The 18885-nt window shown below is 37.9% G+C and overlaps 3 protein-coding genes and 1 pseudogene across 5 annotated transcripts; 1 reads left to right on the plus strand and 3 right to left on the minus strand.

Annotated features, from left to right (window-relative positions):
- Positions 1 to 855: 855 nt before the first annotated feature.
- Positions 856 to 3551, minus strand: LOC149047576 (uncharacterized). The gene has a single exon (XM_089202862.1). The coding sequence runs from the start codon at positions 2904 to 2906 to the stop codon at positions 1596 to 1598; it is 1311 nt and encodes a 436-aa protein (XP_089058988.1). The 5' UTR covers positions 2907 to 3551; the 3' UTR covers positions 856 to 1595.
- Positions 3552 to 3953: 402 nt separating this feature from the next.
- LOC149047577 (uncharacterized) lies at positions 3954 to 5610 on the minus strand (annotated as a pseudogene).
- Positions 5611 to 5663: 53 nt separating this feature from the next.
- On the minus strand, positions 5664 to 8858 carry LOC113683010 (uncharacterized). 3 transcript variants are annotated; one of them, XM_089202860.1, is made up of 3 exons: positions 8225 to 8852; positions 7327 to 7989; positions 5664 to 6298 (listed from the first exon to the last, which is right to left on the minus strand). In XM_089202860.1, exons 2-3 carry the CDS (start codon positions 7913 to 7915, stop codon positions 6084 to 6086), a joined length of 804 nt encoding a protein of 267 aa, XP_089058986.1. In that variant the 5' UTR covers positions 7916 to 7989; positions 8225 to 8852; the 3' UTR covers positions 5664 to 6083. The 3 variants fall into 3 exon arrangements, with proteins under 3 accessions (XP_089058986.1, XP_089058987.1, XP_027056013.2); XM_089202861.1 differs by having other exon boundaries at positions 8692 to 8839; XM_027200212.2 differs by having other exon boundaries at positions 7327 to 8858.
- A 27-nt stretch (positions 8859 to 8885) lies between these two features.
- Positions 8886 to 18827, plus strand: LOC113682665 (parafibromin). The gene is made up of 21 exons (XM_027199836.2): positions 8886 to 9058; positions 9186 to 9279; positions 9601 to 9639; positions 10456 to 10486; positions 10673 to 10747; positions 11239 to 11294; positions 11556 to 11579; positions 12109 to 12170; positions 12372 to 12483; positions 12609 to 12713; positions 12862 to 12960; positions 13310 to 13382; positions 13548 to 13612; positions 14054 to 14129; positions 14863 to 14895; positions 15315 to 15402; positions 15869 to 16042; positions 16727 to 16815; positions 17346 to 17422; positions 17500 to 17564; positions 18015 to 18827. Exons 1-21 carry the CDS (start codon positions 8928 to 8930, stop codon positions 18049 to 18051), a joined length of 1605 nt encoding a protein of 534 aa, XP_027055637.2. The 5' UTR covers positions 8886 to 8927; the 3' UTR covers positions 18052 to 18827.
- Positions 18828 to 18885: the final 58 nt, after the last annotated feature.

Below are 18885 nucleotides of genomic sequence, written 5' to 3' on the forward strand. Positions count from 1 at the left end.
TTGATTCGGGGATAGTCTCGCTGTTGGACACCAAGTAACCTATATAGGATCAATATTTATTCCTGGGGAAACCGGGCCAAAGTCTCTGTTTTTCTTTATCTCAGAGATAGTAAACCACGTGACAGGGTATTCAACGTTGACATAACGTTTCCAAAAATATTGTAAAAAGAGGGAAGCGAGGGAGGGATGGGGGGGAGGTTACATAATCTCCTATAATCGATTATGTTGTGAGTTAGCTTTTACTTCGAAAGTTTAATCAGACTGATATATCGATCTCGCTAAAGAGAAGGACATCTTTTCACGGTCCAAATGGCACTTTCTTGCATAATGCAGGGATTAATTTTCTCTCTCGTTTTAGACCTTAAGCCTTACTGACTAACTTTTTTTAGCAAACGTTCTGAATGGTGAGCTTTTCTCCTACACAAACCGAACAAATAAAACTAAAGGGTTTAAATACCTACACAGATGTTCTGGTTTTTTTTAAATTGAGGTGATGCAAGGAGAAATTTACAGAATTCGAAAGGAAATAAACAGTAAAATTCTTGGCAAAGTCTTCATTTTAAAATAAAGAGAAAAAGGCTAAGGAAATTAAGGACTTAACCCTTTAACTCCCGTGAGTGGCCAAAACAGAATTTCTCCTTACATCTTGAACACAGTATTAGGCAGACAAGTAATGAGAATGAAGGAAACTATTAATGAAAGGATTATTTGTTGACCCAATACCAAAATCTCAGAACTAACATTACAAGAATCGTATGGCAGACAGTAAAGAGAATTACAAACGAGATCAGTCTTGAGAGTGAAAGGTTTGACAAGATATAGCAATTAAGGACAAAAAAACAACCTCGCAAGCTCTTTGCTCTTCACTGATTAACAACATAAAGCTTTATTTGCGTGAGCGTCTATCACAATTGGACATTTTGACCCGTGTAAGTGATCATGACAAAATTGTTTTTCTATAGAACAACGATGATAACTTCGCGTGCGGGAAATTAGGTAATTCTATATAATTTATGAAGCTTTGCAAATAAGCCGGAAATACGTCGATCAATTAAGAACTGGATTACAATTAGGAAATAACATTTTGAAATTTAGGAATTCATTACTTTCACTTTTTTTCGCTTTTGTTTCATTACTTTTCCACAATTGCAAAAGACTAAACCCTTAATGTTAGAGGTAATGCTATAAACAAAGTTAATGTTTAAGTCGCTATTGCTGTTGTATATATCCTGCTTGCTCCTAGTCAAAGAATTCAATTTTTTTTAATCATATTGATAATCAGGGTATTAGAAAAATAAATATTTACCAGTGATCGCCTGCACCTAGACCTAACTTGCACGGTTATTTCAACCTACAGAAAAAACTTATTATCCAAAGTGTTTAAAACAATTGACATAGTAAAATAAATCAGATTATCAAATGTATAAGTCTCACAAGTCGAACCATTTTGCTGAAATTGTTTCAATCACATTTTCATTAAGATTCTTGCATATACACAGAAATACTAAGTGTGGTTAATTTTTCTTTGTTGATTCTTATGAACAACACTGGGGAGTCTTCTTTAAATAGTTTTGCCTCCGTCATCTGTTTGATAGTTACACACTCCCTTCTTGCGTAGCGCGGCTGTTTTCAGCTGCCACACCTTGCTGTGATGAACCGCGACAGATCTTCCTTAAACAACAGCAAGCCAATGGAGACAGTTGTGTGTACCTTTTCCTGAATTCCCTGTCGATGCAGGCGTAAATAGCCGGCTTAATGATCCCGTACATCGCATCAGCCATTTGCGCGCAAAACGAAATGTACACGTTTTGGGAATATGACAAGTAATTCATCAAATAAGGCAGCAGCAGCAAAGACAGAAGGGAAAGAGCGATCAGAGGAAGTGACACTGCAACCACGATTTTTGCTTCAGTTCGCGTTTCTTTGAATTCCTGTTCCCAGGTAGATTGACTGGTGTTACTCTGTCCATCTCCAACATCAACAATTCTGCCGGTTTCCGGGGGGTGTTCTGAAGAACTCTGTTTTTGGCCTTCGCAGATCAGTGTCACTTCTCCTTCGTCAGGCTTCTCGTCGCACCACTCTCCCGAATGATCCAGTTCGATGCCGTCATCATCCCTCCTCTGTGATTCTTTATTTGATTTGTAAGCAAATTTTGTGGATCGCGCTTGTGCATTCATTTCCTTCTTCCTTCGTCTAACTCGGAAGAACACGACGACACATAGAATCGTTAGAATTAAGTCAACAGTGACGTCAAAAGCGAAATCAAGTTGGATGGTCATTATTATTATTCCCTCCGGACTTACTCCACATGCATTGTGAAAAACACCGCTGAACACAAAGTAGATGGAAGAGAAACTTGTTGCCATCACCCACAGGAAAAACATCATAATTGCGCTGAATTTTTTAGTATGTTCCTTTCGACCTGTGGAGGAGGAATTTCGTGTGGCGTCCCAGGCTAGAGCGACTAAGATAAGCGCTATAACCCTGGAAGCAATTTCAGAGAAGGTAAGGTACATCTTACACAGAGTATTGCCAACAGACCAAACGTCTTCAGCTTGGGGAGAAAATGCGGCATAGGTCATTAGGTAAATAAATGCAGCTTTTAAAATATCAGCGCAAGCTATGCTGATCAACATATAGAGAAAAAATGTTTTGTTGCGACCAATTCGAACGTTCTTGCACAGAATATAGAGGGCAAGGCTGTTCTCTATCAAACACAATACGAAGAAAATCCCTCTCAGAACTTTGACGAATTGGGAGCTGATCGGATCTTGAGGCGGCATAGGAGCAGCATAGTCATTAACATAGTCTGAAGTGTTCCATGGTATGGGCGGAATCGTAGCGTAAAGTACAAGCGTAGCAATTTTGTAATCTGTTGTCCCCTGTGTCGAATTGTCCATTTTCATTCTCCATGCACTGCTGCGTCCAGTTTATGGACAACAAATGTTTTTAAATGCTCTTAAATGGCCATTAAGGGTTTTATTTGTTTTTGATTGCCAGTTGTAATAGGCACTGATTGCATGCCAATTTTTTTCCATTACAAAAAGGTCACGTTTCCGCAAACGTTGATAAGAAATCGAGATGTTAAATCGTGAATTGATGTATTACTCCACTTGTAGTTCGCCAACGAATTCCAGCCGAAATGCTTCCCATCGTAGAAGCATTTCTCAACATCGGGCTCACGCTTTTAATTTTTACATCTGAATGCAATCTACTTCCATTAATTAATTTGGTAAAAACACATGTAGGTATACTGAACGATCCGCAAATACATTGGACGATTCCATCATGATCATTTTATCAATTTCTATAGGAAAAGTTTCCACCCAACGTTGATTTCACGCGAAAAACCGCTACCTCAGGAAGTGATTCGTGCAATATCCGTTTTCCACGTGAAGTTTAACTAAATTTTCCATGAATCAGTTACTTATTTTCTTTGCCCCATGTGCACTTAAAAACCTATTAAACGCTTAGTGCGATGTCGGCGTTGTTTTCGCTCGTAGTTTTAAGAAGTCAATGTTCTTTCGCATGATAATGAAAATAAACATAACTTGAGTGACTATTCCTCTCCCAATGGCCTTTTTTTAAGGCCCGTGAAAACAGGAAGTGAAACAAATATTTCATTTTTTTCTTAAGTGGTGATCTATCAAATAACCTATTCACAAAGAGGCGGACCGCTAAGCTCTTCCTAGGCGGGGCCTAGATCTGTCACGCAAGCATGCGTTGCGAGTCAAACTCAATGAAAACCAAGGTACAGCCTACTGAATTTTTCCTATTCCTAGCAACGACATAAAGAGTTGATTGCCCTTTATTTGCTGCAAGAAACCTTTTTTGCCGAATCGTCTCTGAACCAGGGGAAAAAGAAAATGAAATGAAGATGGTCTTTGAGTCCATAGAAGAAATGCAAACTTTTCTACGAGTCCATCGCAGATCTTAAATAATACTGTTTCAATTCACAGGCAGGCTTCTTTAAAATAAAGAGCTTTAAGGCGAAAACCAACAAACAATTAAGTGAAGTGCCTTCCAGATAAATGAGATAACTTGGAATGGAAACGACCCTGTTTTCTAAAGGGGGTAAGTTTCTAAAGAAACTATGGTGCTGCATCGGTGGGAGAGTATAACAGGTAATTTAGTGTTAACAACTGAGTTGAAAACGTAAATTGGTTACCGTAAAGAGTTAAAAGGCTGACGTTTCGAGCTTTAGCCCTTCGTCAGTGCGATTAGTGGAGTTGTGGGTTGTGTGTGGGTTTGTATGCAGAAAATTGGGCTTCGCTATTGGTGGGAATATGATGACGAGAAAACAAGAATAAATTAGCGGAATGAAACGCGCTCGTTGATACCGTGGGGATTAAGAGTGCCGATTTAGAAGATAAATTTTTGTTCTAGCGTTTTGCGGCTTTCCGAACTGCCTAGATGTAGGGAAAGACCGCAAACTGCCATTTGTTGATTAGAATGATTAGGGAGAGTCTAGCGACTGGTTTGGATGCGTCCTTGTCATCTCTTCCTACGTCGCGAAGGTGTTCTCGGAATTGGTCACCTAGTCGTCTTCCTGTTTCACTAATGTATAACTTATTGCAGTAAGTGCAAGTTATGCAATAAATGACATTAGCAGAGGTACACGTAAAGTGATCAGTGATCTTAATGGGTCCCTTGGGTCCCGATATTTTCTCTGCGTTATGAATGAAAGGACAAGTTTTGCATCGTGAGCGAGCGCATTTGAAAGTATCAGATTCGTCATTGGTTTGAAATGAACTATTGACCAAAAAGTTGCCTATGTTTTTGTTACGTTTGAATGAAACTAGTGTGGGTTGCGAAAAGATGGTGCTAGTCTCTGAATCGTTTTGGAGTCATTTAAAGTTTTTAAGAATAATAGATTTAACTGGGTGGTTGTAAGGGTGAAATGTGAGAGTGAATGGAATGCGGTCAGTGTTTTCCTTCTCAGCCGTTTGTGGTGCTGACTGTCGATCAATCTGTTGGGCACGGTGGTGGCCCGCTTGAACGACAGAGGCAGGATAGCCACGTTTATCGAAAAACTGAAACATTGACTCTGATTTTTTGGAAAAATCAGAGTCGTCACTACATAAACGACGAAGTCTGAGAAATTGTGAAAAAGTATGGAATTCTTGACCTGTGATGGATGCGAAGATGAATACAATAAGTAACTTTGTGAATCTGTAGATTTGTAGTAAACACTAGTGCATAAACCGTTGCCTTCAATTGAAATTTTGAATTCCAGAAGAGCCAAAGAAGTGTTGGAAATTCCCAGGTGTATTTAAGAGCCGGGTGCAAGGAATTGACGGCGGTTATAGATTGAGTGAGCTCCTCTCCGTTAGAGGAGGTAGCGCCGATGCAGTCGTCGATGTAACGGCCATAGAGTTCAGGTTTGGGGCCGTGTTATTGACTAAAAAATTGATGTTCGATAAAACCTACGAAAAAATTGGCGTAGCTGGGTCCCATTTTAGTATCTATGGCGACGCCATTAGTTTGTTTGTAGCAGTTAGCACCGAATGAAAAGCAATTGAGTGTAGTTACTAGTTCGGCTACACGGAGAAGTGTTTCAGAGCTAGGTTCCTTGACAGTGCGTAGATCGAAAAAATGTAAAAAAAAATGTAAAATTTATCTTCCAAATCGGCACTCTTAATCCCCACGGTATGAACAAGCGCTTTTCATTCGACTAATTTATTCTTGTTTTCTAGTCACCATATTCCCACCAATAGCGTAGCTCCATTTTCTGCATAGAAACCCACACACAACCCACAACTCAACCAATCCCTCTGACGAAAGGCTAACGCTCGAAACGTCAGCCTTTTAACTCTTAACAGTGGCCAATTTACGTTTTCAACTCAGTTGTTAACACTAAACAACCTTGTTTTCTGTTTTGGCGAGATTGACATTTAAAATTACTCAGTGTTTCAAATGTAAATTCAAGCCTCGTCGACAGCTGCAGTTTCAAGTAACACACTTAATTGCCGGACATTAGGAAATATCATTTACATAAAAATATGTTACTCCTATATTTTTCTAAACAATTTTAAGCCATTAACTCTCGGACACTATTTAATCAGCTGCTTTTTATGTAATTCTTAATGTGTTTCATACTCTCTAATTATAGTTTCTTTTGTTTGTCTATCCATTTTCCCATCCTCGATATCATGGATTATTGCTTCCAATTTGTCTGCTTCTTCTCCTTGCAAAACTTCTAAAGCTTCATAGAGCACATCTATATCCAACAAATCAGCCTTTTTCCTTGCAGTCTGTTCAGATGCTGCTAATTTGACTGCAAAACTGAACCTTGCACCTACCAAATTATAAAAAATAAAAAATAAATTCAAGAAATGTCAGCCATGACTTCATCAACTTTAAAAAAAAAAGGAATTTAACAGGTTTCACTGAAAAGTAAAGGCTGACCACCAGGTTCATAAGAGCAGCCATCTGCAAATATCTAACCCACTCCTTCAACTGTTTCCACTCACTGAGAACATGGAACAGGTTAAGGTGATTACAAAAAAGAAACATTTCTGAACATAAACTTCTGCACCTTCCCCAACCCCTTCCCTTGCATGAGAAAAGGAAACATTAATTCTGTCCCTTTCCAGGTCAAAAATTCTTTACATACATGAAGTTCACCAGTTGCCCTTAGTTGTTCAAAGAAAGTACGCTAAATCAAGATAGTACTTCCTTTTTCAATTTATTGTGCCTTCTTTAGTAAAGGAAAAACTTGCGACCTTGTGGCTAGCACACCAAGTAAGTGACGCTGGTGGTAATAGTAATACTAAGACAGTGATCTCCATAATCAATGACATCTTCTAAATTTTGGCACTTAGCAACTCTTGATATGAAAAAAGTTGAGTAATAACTATGCTGCCTAAGTGTGTTCAGGTAAGGTTCTTGAGCCAAGAGACACAGATTTCATTTTGGTTTCCTAAGCATGAAGCAACCAGCTACTAACTTGTTAGACTTCCCTGACAATCCATACTCCTGGGTGCGAGGAGGCTCTTTGAAAGTAAAGCGTTTTGCCTAAGAGCACAAAAACTGCACCTAGAAAACTCCTTAACATGGAGCAACCACCTAACAACTTGTTGGGCTTCTCTGACAATTCATTTAACTCATGTGTATAGAGAAGTTCTTTGAAAATTAAGCATTTTGCCCAATAGTACAACATATTGACCTTGCCAAGTCTTGAACTCTCAACTGGGGTCCAGTGCACTAGCTACTAAGCCACTGCATTTCCTACAGAGTGCATTCAGTAAACTTATTTCAATACACTCCCAAAGAGCAATAGTTGAGTTCATAACCTGTGTAATTATGTTCAATTTGTTACCATACCTTCCATAAGAAGTGGGGGTGGTCGCGCACTATGTGGAATTGATCCATGGAAAATAGCAACACGTCCATATCTTGGCCTTACTGCAAATATTACCTCGTTCCCCTCCATATCATCAAAGAAGACAGTTTCGCCATGATGATTTGCAGTCCAGTCTTCATTGAGATAAATCAGGAGTGTGAATTCACTTTCATTAAATTCACTATCTATATGAATTGTAGTTGTGTCTGTCGCTTGAATATTATTACATCCAATGTCATAAGGAAAATAACCTTCCTTCCCAGAGACAAAGGTCACAATCTGACTGACCACATTCCATAGTGAGGTTTGAACAAAGTCATCAATTTCAAATGCCATGATCCACTGTACCTGATCTGTGCTGTCCATGCCAGCTGCATTATCGCTGTAACCGTTAGTTTCAACCGTTTTCCTCAAGGCATCAAGCTCTTTGAGAGGAATAATATCATCCAAAACAATAATGGAAAGGCCACTGTTTGTGGTGAAATTCTTAGTGACAAATTGTTGAATATCTAAGGTTCCATCTGGGGTTGTGTCAGTTTTGGTCAAAAGTTTAAAGTTAGGGAAAACCATTAGAGGATTGAAATCATTCCTTACAGTGTTGCCAGGTAATGTTTCCTGTATAACCGCCGAATGTCTCTGGTCATCTGAAAGTAAAAAGTGAATTTTCACACAATATAATCTCTCCGACATGTCTATCGCTGGAGATTTGATTACATGCTCCAGAGAGGCAGGAAAGATCACCAGCCTGCCTCTTTTCGGATATACAGCTTTGATTATTTCACCCTCGTTGTACACGATCAGCTCACCGTAAGCGTTGCGCCTCGAATTCTGCACAAGAAAAATTACAGCGATATAGCTATTCACAGTTTTGTCACTTACACTTGCTCGTTCCGTACAAGTATGCCCAGCTCTGATGTTGATTTTTCCTTCTAAAGACAAAATTCTACATTTTCCCTTTATTCCAATATGCGAAGATAACGTGTCTGAAACTTTTCTCCAAGAAGAGGAGCTCTTAAAAGTAAGAGATGTCAGATTAGAGGACCAACTGTAGCAACTGTAGCAAGCTTTGGAGCACAAATTCTTCGTTCGTCCAGCAATCGCTAAGTTGTTATCTTCTCTAGGCTGAAATTTCCACACCGTTTCATCTTGGCTTAGCAAAGATTTCATGTCCCGAATTTCATTTTCGGTAAATACATTGTCCTTAATCCAAACGTCCTTCGATCTGAGAGACTTTGACAGGGCGATCAAGGAAACAAAAATAAAGAATACCAAACACACAGCTGATGAGCTAATCATTGTGAACATGTGGATTTTCAAAATAGTTCCTTAATTTCGTGATGGTTTACCGACTTTCTTGGCTCTTGCTATCCACCCAATGCTGAAAGAATATGCTTATAGAAAGTTATCATGATTATACTTGCCCAAATCTTGCAAATTCCTCATTGTAAGGCTCGCGGGCAGCTATTACTACGCGCTTATCGCGCGCAATGTCGCGCGCGTTTGTTTCAAAAATGACTTTGTAACCGCTACTCCTTGCTTAGCATCCTCCCCAGCCTTCCCAGTCTGTTAGAACGTGACGAACATGGCAGACCCTTTGTCGCTTCTTCGACAGTATAACATAAACAAGAAAGAGATCATAGAAAGGTCGGGTGAGATCATATTTGACGAATTCTCATTTCCAAGGACAGCAAAGACGAACTATGTTATTTTCAAGTAAGTAATTCAGTGCCTGTTAATTGTAGAAGCTCTCGTGTGTTCCGTGAACTTTCTTTTTCTTAAATTTGTTAATTTGGCACTTGTTGTTGCATGTATTTAAGAGTTTTTTGACTTTATTATTTAGATCCCAGCCGAAGGAATACTACACTTTGGAGTCGCTATTGTTTCTGTTGAAGAATGTGCATTTATCTCATCCAATTTACGTCCAGCGTGCAGCGGTAAGCAACGAACAGCTTGCTTATTTAGAAATTTGCTCAAGAAACTTCTGTTCGACAGTTGAATCTGGGTGGTTGGATCGGTGCCAGTTGCTTCTATTTGATGATAGTAGATGATAAATATGTTTTAGTTTAACTTAATGAAGCAACTCATCCAAATTCGTTGTCTTTATTTAATTTGTGTCATCTTTGCTCTCAATGCAAATGTTTAGTGTTAGAAATGAATCACTGATTCATCCTGCCATGGGATTGTTTCCCTACCAGCTACTTCCACTGATACTTTTTTATTTTCCTATAATTTCTTTTTTCCTTCCATATTGGTAGGGTACAAAGATACCAGTGGTGAGATTGCCTGACAGAAAGGTTTGTTTATTTTCTCATTTCTTTTTAGTTGTATAGTAATTTTCCAATTTAAAAGGAAAGGAATGATACATCATAATGTGATTTGCAGAAGCTGCAAATTTTGATATGCACCTGCCTCATACATTAATTGTAACTCAGCCACCTAGTGTTCTTTCTCACAGCCATACAGCTGATTGTGATTGTGCCAAGCTCTACAATGCACATCTCCACATGCTAGGTTCCATTATCCTCCTTCGTCATGTGGCTCTTTCAAACGTACAATAGTTAACTTTACAAGGCAGTATTGGTGGAATGTAGCAAAAGTGTTTGACTGCTTTTCAAGTTGGATACAGACCAAAGCATCTATTTGAAAAACTGCTATAACAAGTGCTGGAGCTCAAAAAAGACTATGGAGAAGCACATTTTCGTGCTGAAATGCATCCTTTGAGTAAACGTTATCATGTTTCCACTTTCATGTTTTTTTCTCTAAAGCGTTAACATATATTTTATGCATGTGGTAATTGTGAGAATGCAGAGAAAAGTTGAACAGCCTTTAACCTTTATGAATGGTCCTTCATTTTTTGTGCATTAGAAATAAACATGTGGTATAGATTTTTATGCAGCAGGGGAAACTGCTTAGAAATGTTCTATTTACTCACATCTTCTTACAAAAAGACTTACACAACTTCACAAACTAACCAAATATGCCAGTTAAATTATAAGGATCACCATTGATTCCAAAGTGGCTGTGTTAAGTCAACTAATATGTATATAAAGCTGTAGCTAGTGTTTGTTGTAAGTGATCTAATGTACAGACAACTCATCTTTGAATTTCAGGGATTACTCAGCTATCTCAATGGAGAGACAGGTTGGTGTGCATAACTACTGTATAGGAATCACGTGCATGTAATATATCAGATTTGAGTGTTAGTCCTCAATCACCCACTGTGAACTTATTTCCAATAGAAAGTGACTTGGTTTTACCTAGGGAAGGAAGTTGTTATTTTTGTAATTGTACCAATTCGTGGTTGTTGTTTTTCTCAATCTTCATTAGATACTGCAAGCAGCATTGACAAGAGTGTCCCTTTGGAAATGCCTAACCAGCGCTCTGCCATTGCTCAGGCACAAGGTTTATATTGTATTCTTTATTCCCATTTCACTTTTAACTCTTTCACTCATAAGATCAAGACGTGAATTCTCTGCGCTGTTTGCTATACATTTCACATACTTTAGATTTGAGAATTTGAAGTTAAATCAATCCATATTCCCTTGTTGATATATTTTTCTTCCCTTTCATCTCTTTTCTGCTTCATAATGCATTCATAATGTAGGAAGGAATTTTTTTGGTTTCTCTTAGGAATAAATTTGTTAAATCTTTGATCCTTAAGTGCGACTTGCATTTAGTCTTGCTTTGAGTAATCACTTTTGAATTAAAAGTGAGGTCATGACGGTAAAGGAAATGATCTCCAACTGAAAGAGCTGGTGATTGTTCAGCAAATTCTCATTGTCAGTACCATTGGAAATGTGTAAAGGAGTAAGAGAACAAATTGAATTCAGTCTTTGGAAAGTTACAATTTTTTTTTTCATCATTGCTTTTCAAAATGTGTTTTTATTTATTAGCAAAAAGGCCAGGAGATGACTCTGTAGGGGGAGAGATCAAGAAACCTCGGGTTGAGGTTTGTATAAATTAACATGAAAAATGTGGTTTATATTTTGTAAGTTATGCCTTGTAAAAAAAACACAAACAATGTAGAAGTATGTTAATCCTCCTTTAAAGTAGTATTTGTGAGTTACTTAGAAAATATAATGGAGAACTTTTAAATGTGGCATAATTTACTTGTATGTAACCATGCAAATTGCATCTTTTGTCTATGTGGTGTTGGCACTTTCTATCATTCTACAAACTTCCTGTTTAATTGTGTATTTTTTTCTTCCAGACAGAGCAGTTACGTCTGGATAAGGTATATTAGCTTTAAAATATTCTGCCTTATTTAATATTGCATCTGTTCGCTGTTTCATCATCTAGTTGTACTGAGTTCTATTTTTGAATAATGTTTTAGCTTTAAGCTGAAGAACAATAAAAGAGACAGAAAAAGCAACATTTAAATAGTAAAACCATGATAAAAAGAACAATAATTAGTGCAGTATCAAAATATATTCACTGTTTATATTATCTATATACTTTATACCGAACAGCAGACCAACTGCTAGCTAGTAAATCAGGTGTCTTTTCCTTGCATTTCCATTGTTCTTGTCTCTGGCATGAAAAATGCTGAGAAATGATGGCTGTTATAAAGGCTTGTTATTGTTATTCCTCCATGTCTCTGGATCAACAAAAAGTCTGTGTTTAAATCTATTTTCACAGGGAAGAAACCTAATAGCCATGAATAGCATTCACTCTGAAGTGCAATAGTGGAATGTAAATGTAAATGAAAATTTGTAGTAGCTTCTTCAGCTGTTTACAGTACCATGATTTTCCTTTTACCTCAGAAAAGGTTGGAGGCTCGACTTGAAGGGCACAAGGAGGGAACTGTTACCACTGAACAAATCAGGTAAAGTGTTGTGTTTAACTCACTTGTAGTTTGAGGAATGTTCTACTGTCTAGGAGGAAATATGCGCACTTCAAAGGTATACTCTCTGAAAGCCATTGCAAGGGTTGATTTTCCTTTCATCAACCTCAGGTTGGTACCAAGTATCATAAATAATTGATTTCTTAATTTGATTCAGTTTTTTCCCCTTATGTTTATCTGTAGATCTTTGAGTGATGCTATGTCAGTTGAGAAGATTGCAGCCATCAAGGCTAAGCGTTTGGCAAAGAAAAGGACTACCATCAAAGTGGATGATGACTTGGAGTCTGGTGTTTTGGTATGAAAAACTGATAAAATGTATAATTTTGTAGTGATGGAGAGATGCACAATTGTTCAGCCTGATTATATCATTTTTTGGAGCAATCATTACACTCTAATTTGTGAAATTCTTTATTTTTGTAGGAACACAGGGTTTTTGTTGATGCTGAAGTTGATGTTACAAAAGACATAGTCAGTCGTGAGCGACCTCTTCGCACCCGCACATCTGTTCTGCAGAGTTCTGGCAAGGTGTGTATGTGATACAAGAACAATACTAGGAGTCCATAGGTAATATCTATTTAGACTTTCTGAACAGTTGAGCTGTTTTGCCAAGCAAAGCTATTGTTTAGTCGTACTGTAGTAATTTATCATTTTAATTGTATGTATATGTTTTCAGCAATTTCTGAAGAATGTGTTGGCCATACTCCAATCTGTAAAAGCCCAAGAGGAAGGGAAAGTCAAACAGCTTCAAAATCAAGATCCCTTTACAAACCCTGTAAGATTTTATTTCAGTTCTTGCTTAAAGTTGTGATTTTTGCTTTTTGTACTAATGAGCTGAAGTTATTATTAATGTCTTGTGGGATATCCCTTAGTTCTAAACCCTCCAAACTCCAAGAAGTGATGAACATGTAACTTCTCTTAGTAATACCCATACATTATCCAGCAAACAGGTAATGAGAAAGCTCAAACTTAACAGGTAGGAGTTGTTATCTTGATTTAACACCAAATTCTCATATTGAATTCATAAGGAAATGTCATGTAGTTAAGGGGGAGAATTAACAATTGGGTTGTGGGAGTTAATGAGTTGCGTAAGAAAAATGATAATTCATTTGTTCTTGCAACAGGAAACAAGAAAGAAGCCTGTAACTCCAGTACCATACAACAGATATGATCAGGAACGATTTAGGGGAAAAGAAGGTATGATGCAGAGCTTAGCATTTACAGCATACCATTGATTTATGGTTGAATTGATGGATAGTCATTTTAGTTTTTAAAGCTAACAAACTTGCTTCTTTAATTTTTGAATTAAAATTTCTTTTGTACATGTAGATGTTGAAGAGCTTTGATTTATTAATTCAACAGAAACTGAGGGCTTCAAAATTGATACAATGGGAACATATCATGGCCTTAGTTTAGAATCTGTGAAGGTACAGTGTACTAGTTTGAATCCTGGAGAGGCTGAATGTGGAATCCTTGACTTATTACACCTTCTGAAACATGAAATGATTAGGAGCTATTTGCTCTGACAATGACACCTTTCAAACTCTGTACAGTGGCCAATTCATGTTATCAACTCAGTTAATAATGCTAAATTACCCTGCTTAATTTGATAGTTCACCTGTAGCCATCCATACTCCTGGGTGAAAGGAGTTGCATGTGAGTAGAGGCTCACCCATGAACACAACTCTATGACCAGGCCAGATCTTACACAGAGCTCTTAAGCTGGTTCTGGTTATTTGAGGGGTGTGTAATGCTATCTGCTGGGTAAATCTCTTGGCCCTTTGGACAATTGGACCCTGGAGTCCTGTGTGCTAACCATTGGACCACATCCAAAGTTATGTTTTTAACCATTTTGTTATCACTTGCAGGAAGGAGTTCAGAAACCCAAGAAAGTCTTTCCCAGTCCCTCTCCTCATACACAGCCCAGCAAGACCCCCAGGCCTAGTGAGTACTGGAAACCTTTGACAGTCCATTACAGCTTTAGTGTAAAATAGTAAGCACTCAGTTAGTGGAGTTTAGTTGAAAAACAATTGGAAAGTCTGGATTGAACTCAAACTTTGCCCAACCAGCTGCTTAATTTCCTCTTGTGCCTGAGCTTAAGGATAGATTTCTTCTTTACAATATTAATACAATAGTGAACAGAGAAGTTATGAGATTAAAGACAATGTTAATTAGAGGATTATTAGTTGATCCAAAACCAAATTCTCAGAACTAACATCATGAGAATTGAGTGACAGACAGTAAGGAGAATTACTTTGAGGGAAATGGTTAACCCTTTAACTCCCTTGAGTGACCAAAATAGAATTTCTCCTTACAATATATACAATATCAAGCAGACAAGTGATGAGAATTAAGTATTAGCAAGGGGATTGTAAGTTGATCCAATACTAAATTCTCCTACCTAGCATCTCAAGAACTGTACGTCAGACAGTAAGGAGAATTACAAATGAGACCTTGGGAGTGAAATGGTTAAGCTTTTCTCCTCACTGCAGACACTCAGACAAAGTTAGAAATGCATTTGTATCAAAAGCATAGAATGTCTTTAGTTTATTGAAACAAAGGTAGGAATAATTTTCTTTTAGTCTTGATCTTAGTGATTGAAAATTATCATGCAACAATATTAAACAATTAATAAATCTTATGATTTACAACAATTTATGACATTTTGTATTTTCAGTCCCTCAAAAGCCAAATCATCCTCCAAAACGAGGTAAGAGCTTTAAAATGTATATATATATTCATTGTTTGTTTTTCCTTTGAGGGGGTTGTCATGATAACTATTGATGCAGCATGAGATGAATTTGCAAGTAAGGCTTAAAACTTCAGGGTTCACATGTTGTTGATAGGGTTAGTAGGACATTTCTAACTAAGGTAATCCTCTCCTTCCCCCCCCCCCAAAAAAAAAAAAAAATTAGTCCATTAGATTAGACAGATGAGAGAAAAAACAGCTTCTAAACAGCTGGATGCCTGTATCAGCAGTAATTTCATTATACATATCGTAGCTAATTCTCGGATATGTTAGAATAATCTCTAACTTGCCTCTCTTTGATATTCAGTCTTGTTGGACGGTTTGGTTTTCTTTGTCGTGTGATGGGTTTAATATTTGATCTGCATCTTTTTCAATTCCAGAATCACGCACGCCTATCATTATTATTCCTGCTGGTACTACGTCACTCATTACACTCTACAATGCTCAGGATTTGCTGCAGGACTTCAAGTAAGAATCCTTTAGTGCAATGATGCAATGATTTCGTTTTGCCAAACATGGTTCCAAACCTATCGAAGAGCTGTTCATAACTGATAATTGGAAAACTATTCCATATGGGTCTTGAAGCAATTTTCAATCAAGTGTCAAAGGAATCCGAGGTTGGATTGGTTTTTGTTACTTTGTCTCTAATTGGTCTAGAAAACTCGCGCCAAAACAAAAACCAGTCATGACTTAGTCGCCCGCATCCTCCTTTGGTTCTTTCGTTGTTTTTTTGAGGTTTTATCGGCTCCTAAAAGGTATTTTCCTTTCTGATTAGTCGTAGTGATAACTTTGGTTTCAGATTTGCAACACTCTGTCGAAAAGCGCTTCATTTAGGAAGTAACACACACGAGGCAGCTTTTCGTGAAGATCTCTCACAGCGGAATGTCGTCAGTGTGTCTTGGCCTTTAAAGCATTTGTTCTGTACCGTTTAAAGGTTCACCAGTTCTGATGAGAAAAAAGCTCAGGGCGCAAGGCGTGAAAACGAAGTACTCATTCAACGAAGGAAAGACATTCAGCAGGCCCAGGCTGGTACAGGGGGAGCATCAACCACAGTGACTGTACCTTACAGAGTGATAGACAACCCAGCTCGTCTTCAACCCAACGACTGGTGAGTCAACCCTCCTCCCATCTCCCCCCCCCCCCCCCTTCAAAAAAATTTCGATGGAGTGTTAAACGTACCCCTTGAGGTTTGAAAATTTAGGGGAAGTTTATTTCTCGGATCGGCGATTTCTTATATTTGAAGGTTACGATTTGTTTTTGTTTTGAGGTGAAATATCAGTAAGGTACTAATTTTCACGATAGGTTTACGCAGCAAAGCATTAACGACGAAGGCATTTTATTACTCGTTCAGTAATAGCATACTCCACTAATTAGAGACATTTCACTGAAATGTTTTCAATATCATAAAAGCCTTATTGCTCTACTGGACCACAATTCAACGAAATAACAAAATCTAACAAAGAGCCTGCTCCTACCTACCTTGAGTTGTTGCTGGACTGATTGAAGTAAATTTTTCTGTTTTGTTTTTCTTTTTTTTTTTTAATCGAGGCAGGTAGAAATTGTACCTCGCAAAATTTTCATGCCGTACGGAAATTTGGGACTGTTTTGATTTTACTTGTCACGCCTTCTGATTAGCCTAGAAAACTCACGCTATTCCCCGCAACCAATCAAATAAAAGACCATAATTAAGCACGACATGGTCACTCGCGTTTTCTTTTTTTGAACTTGTTACCTAAAATTTTCCAAATGCCTCTTTGACCTTTGCTGTAAAATCTGGTTTTTCATTTGCCAGGAATCGTGTTGTAGCGGTGTTTGTCCAAGGTCCAGCCTGGCAGTTCAAAGGTTGGCCATACAGCTCCCCTGTTGATATCTTCATCAAAAGTATGTGGAAATGTTGGATTGCAACTAGAAGCCTGTCCAGTTTATTCTCAGTCCTTATTGTAATTGAGCTTTCGGGTTTCTTTACATCACATCTATACTTATACATTCCTGAACTTTCATCTAAGCTTTCGTAGCTGGCGGTTTTTTTGGCGCCACAATCTCAGTTTTTGTTTACCGTCTTCGAATTAAAGGCCACACCTAATCAGTAAAATACATCGTTCATTCGAGGATTTTAAAAAGGAAAAAAATCAAATGCGGTACAACTCGGTAACCTACGCCATCAGTGGAACGTTTTTCTAAAAAGTGGCATTAGGACTTAAATCAGTTCTCTGTTACACCTAATATTTACAAATGATATACCGTAATTGATACCAGCAACTGAAGAAATTTGATTTTAAGTAAAACAACGCATCGAAAGCGCAAAAATATAAAGTAAATTAGTATGTAAAGTAAATGCGAGCCACGATCGACTGTTCCTTCCAATTTCGAACTATTCACTTTATTGAAGAGGGATGCTTCTTGTCTTACAGCTAAAGGTTTCTACCTCAAGTACGACGAGATGAAAACAGATCCCAACGTGCAGAAGTGGGACGTACATATCCTCACTGTAAGTATTGGGTTTTTTTTCTCTTTCAATTCCAAAATAGAAGAAAAAGATTAAAAATAGTTTTAATTTGCTTTCAGATCAGCCGAAATAAAAGACATCTAGACAAAGCTTCCATCATCAGATTCTGGGAAATTCTTGATAAGTAAGTACACTGATTGCTTTTAACCGTTTGAGCCCTAAATTTGACCAGCATCTAATTTCTCCGTACCATATCACCCCTGAATCATACATCAAGGTCACGAGAATAAAGGAAATGATCACCAACCGAAGAAGCTCTTGATTGTTAAACAAATTCTCCTTGTCAGCACCCTACAAATGTATAGAGAACAGTATAGAGAATAAGCATACTGTTGTTAAGGGTTGATTGCAGCAGATTTTGCTTATACTCGATGCGTTCCTACGTCGATTCATACTTATTATTTTTACATTTTATTGATAGAGGAACTGATAGATACCGAGAGCTACCCCCAAAACGGATTTTTTTTTTTATCAAACCACGAGGCTTTTTTCTATGAATTCAGTGCTCGAACAACTCTGGTTGACATTTACTTAGATTTCCATCGTTAACTTTAATTACATTTTTTCTCGGCAGGTTTATGACAAAGAATAAACCACATTTACGCTTCTAAACATTCAAAACAAATTCACTGACGGTGGAATTTCATGGCAGCGAGGAGCTGTTGATATCCTGTGTATGGCAGACTGCTTTATCAATCATGCAGCCAAAGTTTTGTATCAAAACAGTAGTTCTGTGAATAGAAGTCATTGGAACAGTCTACCGCAGTTTTGCCCAGATTTCAAATACCTAGTGGACCCGGTTTTGAACCTTATGATTGTGCGGTTGCATTTCGTATATCAGTAATTAACCCCCAGCTTAATGTAACTGTCGAGGAATAATTATCGCCTTAAAATTTCTCTTCTGAACAATGTAACATACAATAATTTACAGTATGGCAATGGGAACCCTAAACAATATGTTTTAGAAAGAGTTCAACGTACATTACTTTAGATGTTTGAGGGAGAACATGTTTCTAAGAAAAGAACTTGATCCCTGTAAGTTTTCCTATAATGGCCGGGTTATTTGACTCGTATTCATTGACGGTGGTTTGTTTTTGCAATTTGATGACGTGGTAAACAAGTCGCCTGGGTATGGTCAGTTAATTTATTAAGTATTGCAGCGAGGGTTTATACGAATGCCAAGAGCGAATTGCAGTCACAGCGAGAATTTTCTTTTGTACTTTCATTGGGTTCATGCTGAGTGAACCTTACCTCGTTTCAGTGGGGGGAGGGGGGGAGAGAGAGAGTGTGTGGGCCCGAGAATGAGGTTAGGATGAACAGTACTATCGATACATTGTAAATATTCTCTTTGTCTGTAATCAGGTAAATAAACACTTTTTCCACCGTTTGACTGAGAGACCACCCTGTTTACGCTAAGTTGTAACGGGATGTAAGAAAACTCGGCC

Source organism: Pocillopora damicornis, chromosome 4, assembly GCF_964200805.1.
Source record: "Pocillopora damicornis chromosome 4, jaPocDami1.2, whole genome shotgun sequence".
In the NCBI taxonomy this organism is placed as follows: Eukaryota; Metazoa; Cnidaria; class Anthozoa; order Scleractinia; family Pocilloporidae; genus Pocillopora; species Pocillopora damicornis.

Excerpts from the sequence above, each read along its gene's own strand:
- LOC113683010 (XM_027200212.2), bottom strand. The coding sequence starts at position 8,650 with ATGTTCACAATGATTAGCTCATCAGCTGTGTGTTTGGTATTCTTTATT. Across the intron at positions 6,299-7,326 it reads ACCCCCACTTCTTATGGAAG|GTGCAAGGTTCAGTTTTGCA; the intron begins GTATGGTAACAA and ends ATAATTTGGTAG.
- LOC113682665 (XM_027199836.2), top strand. The coding sequence starts at position 8,928 with ATGGCAGACCCTTTGTCGCTTCTTCGACAGTATAACATAAACAAGAAA. Across the intron at positions 9,280-9,600 it reads TTTACGTCCAGCGTGCAGCG|GGTACAAAGATACCAGTGGT; the intron begins GTAAGCAACGAA and ends CCATATTGGTAG. Across the intron at positions 13,613-14,053 it reads TTAGTTTAGAATCTGTGAAG|GAAGGAGTTCAGAAACCCAA; the intron begins GTACAGTGTACT and ends TATCACTTGCAG.
- LOC149047576 (XM_089202862.1), bottom strand. The coding sequence starts at position 2,906 with ATGAAAATGGACAATTCGACACAGGGGACAACAGATTACAAAATTGCT.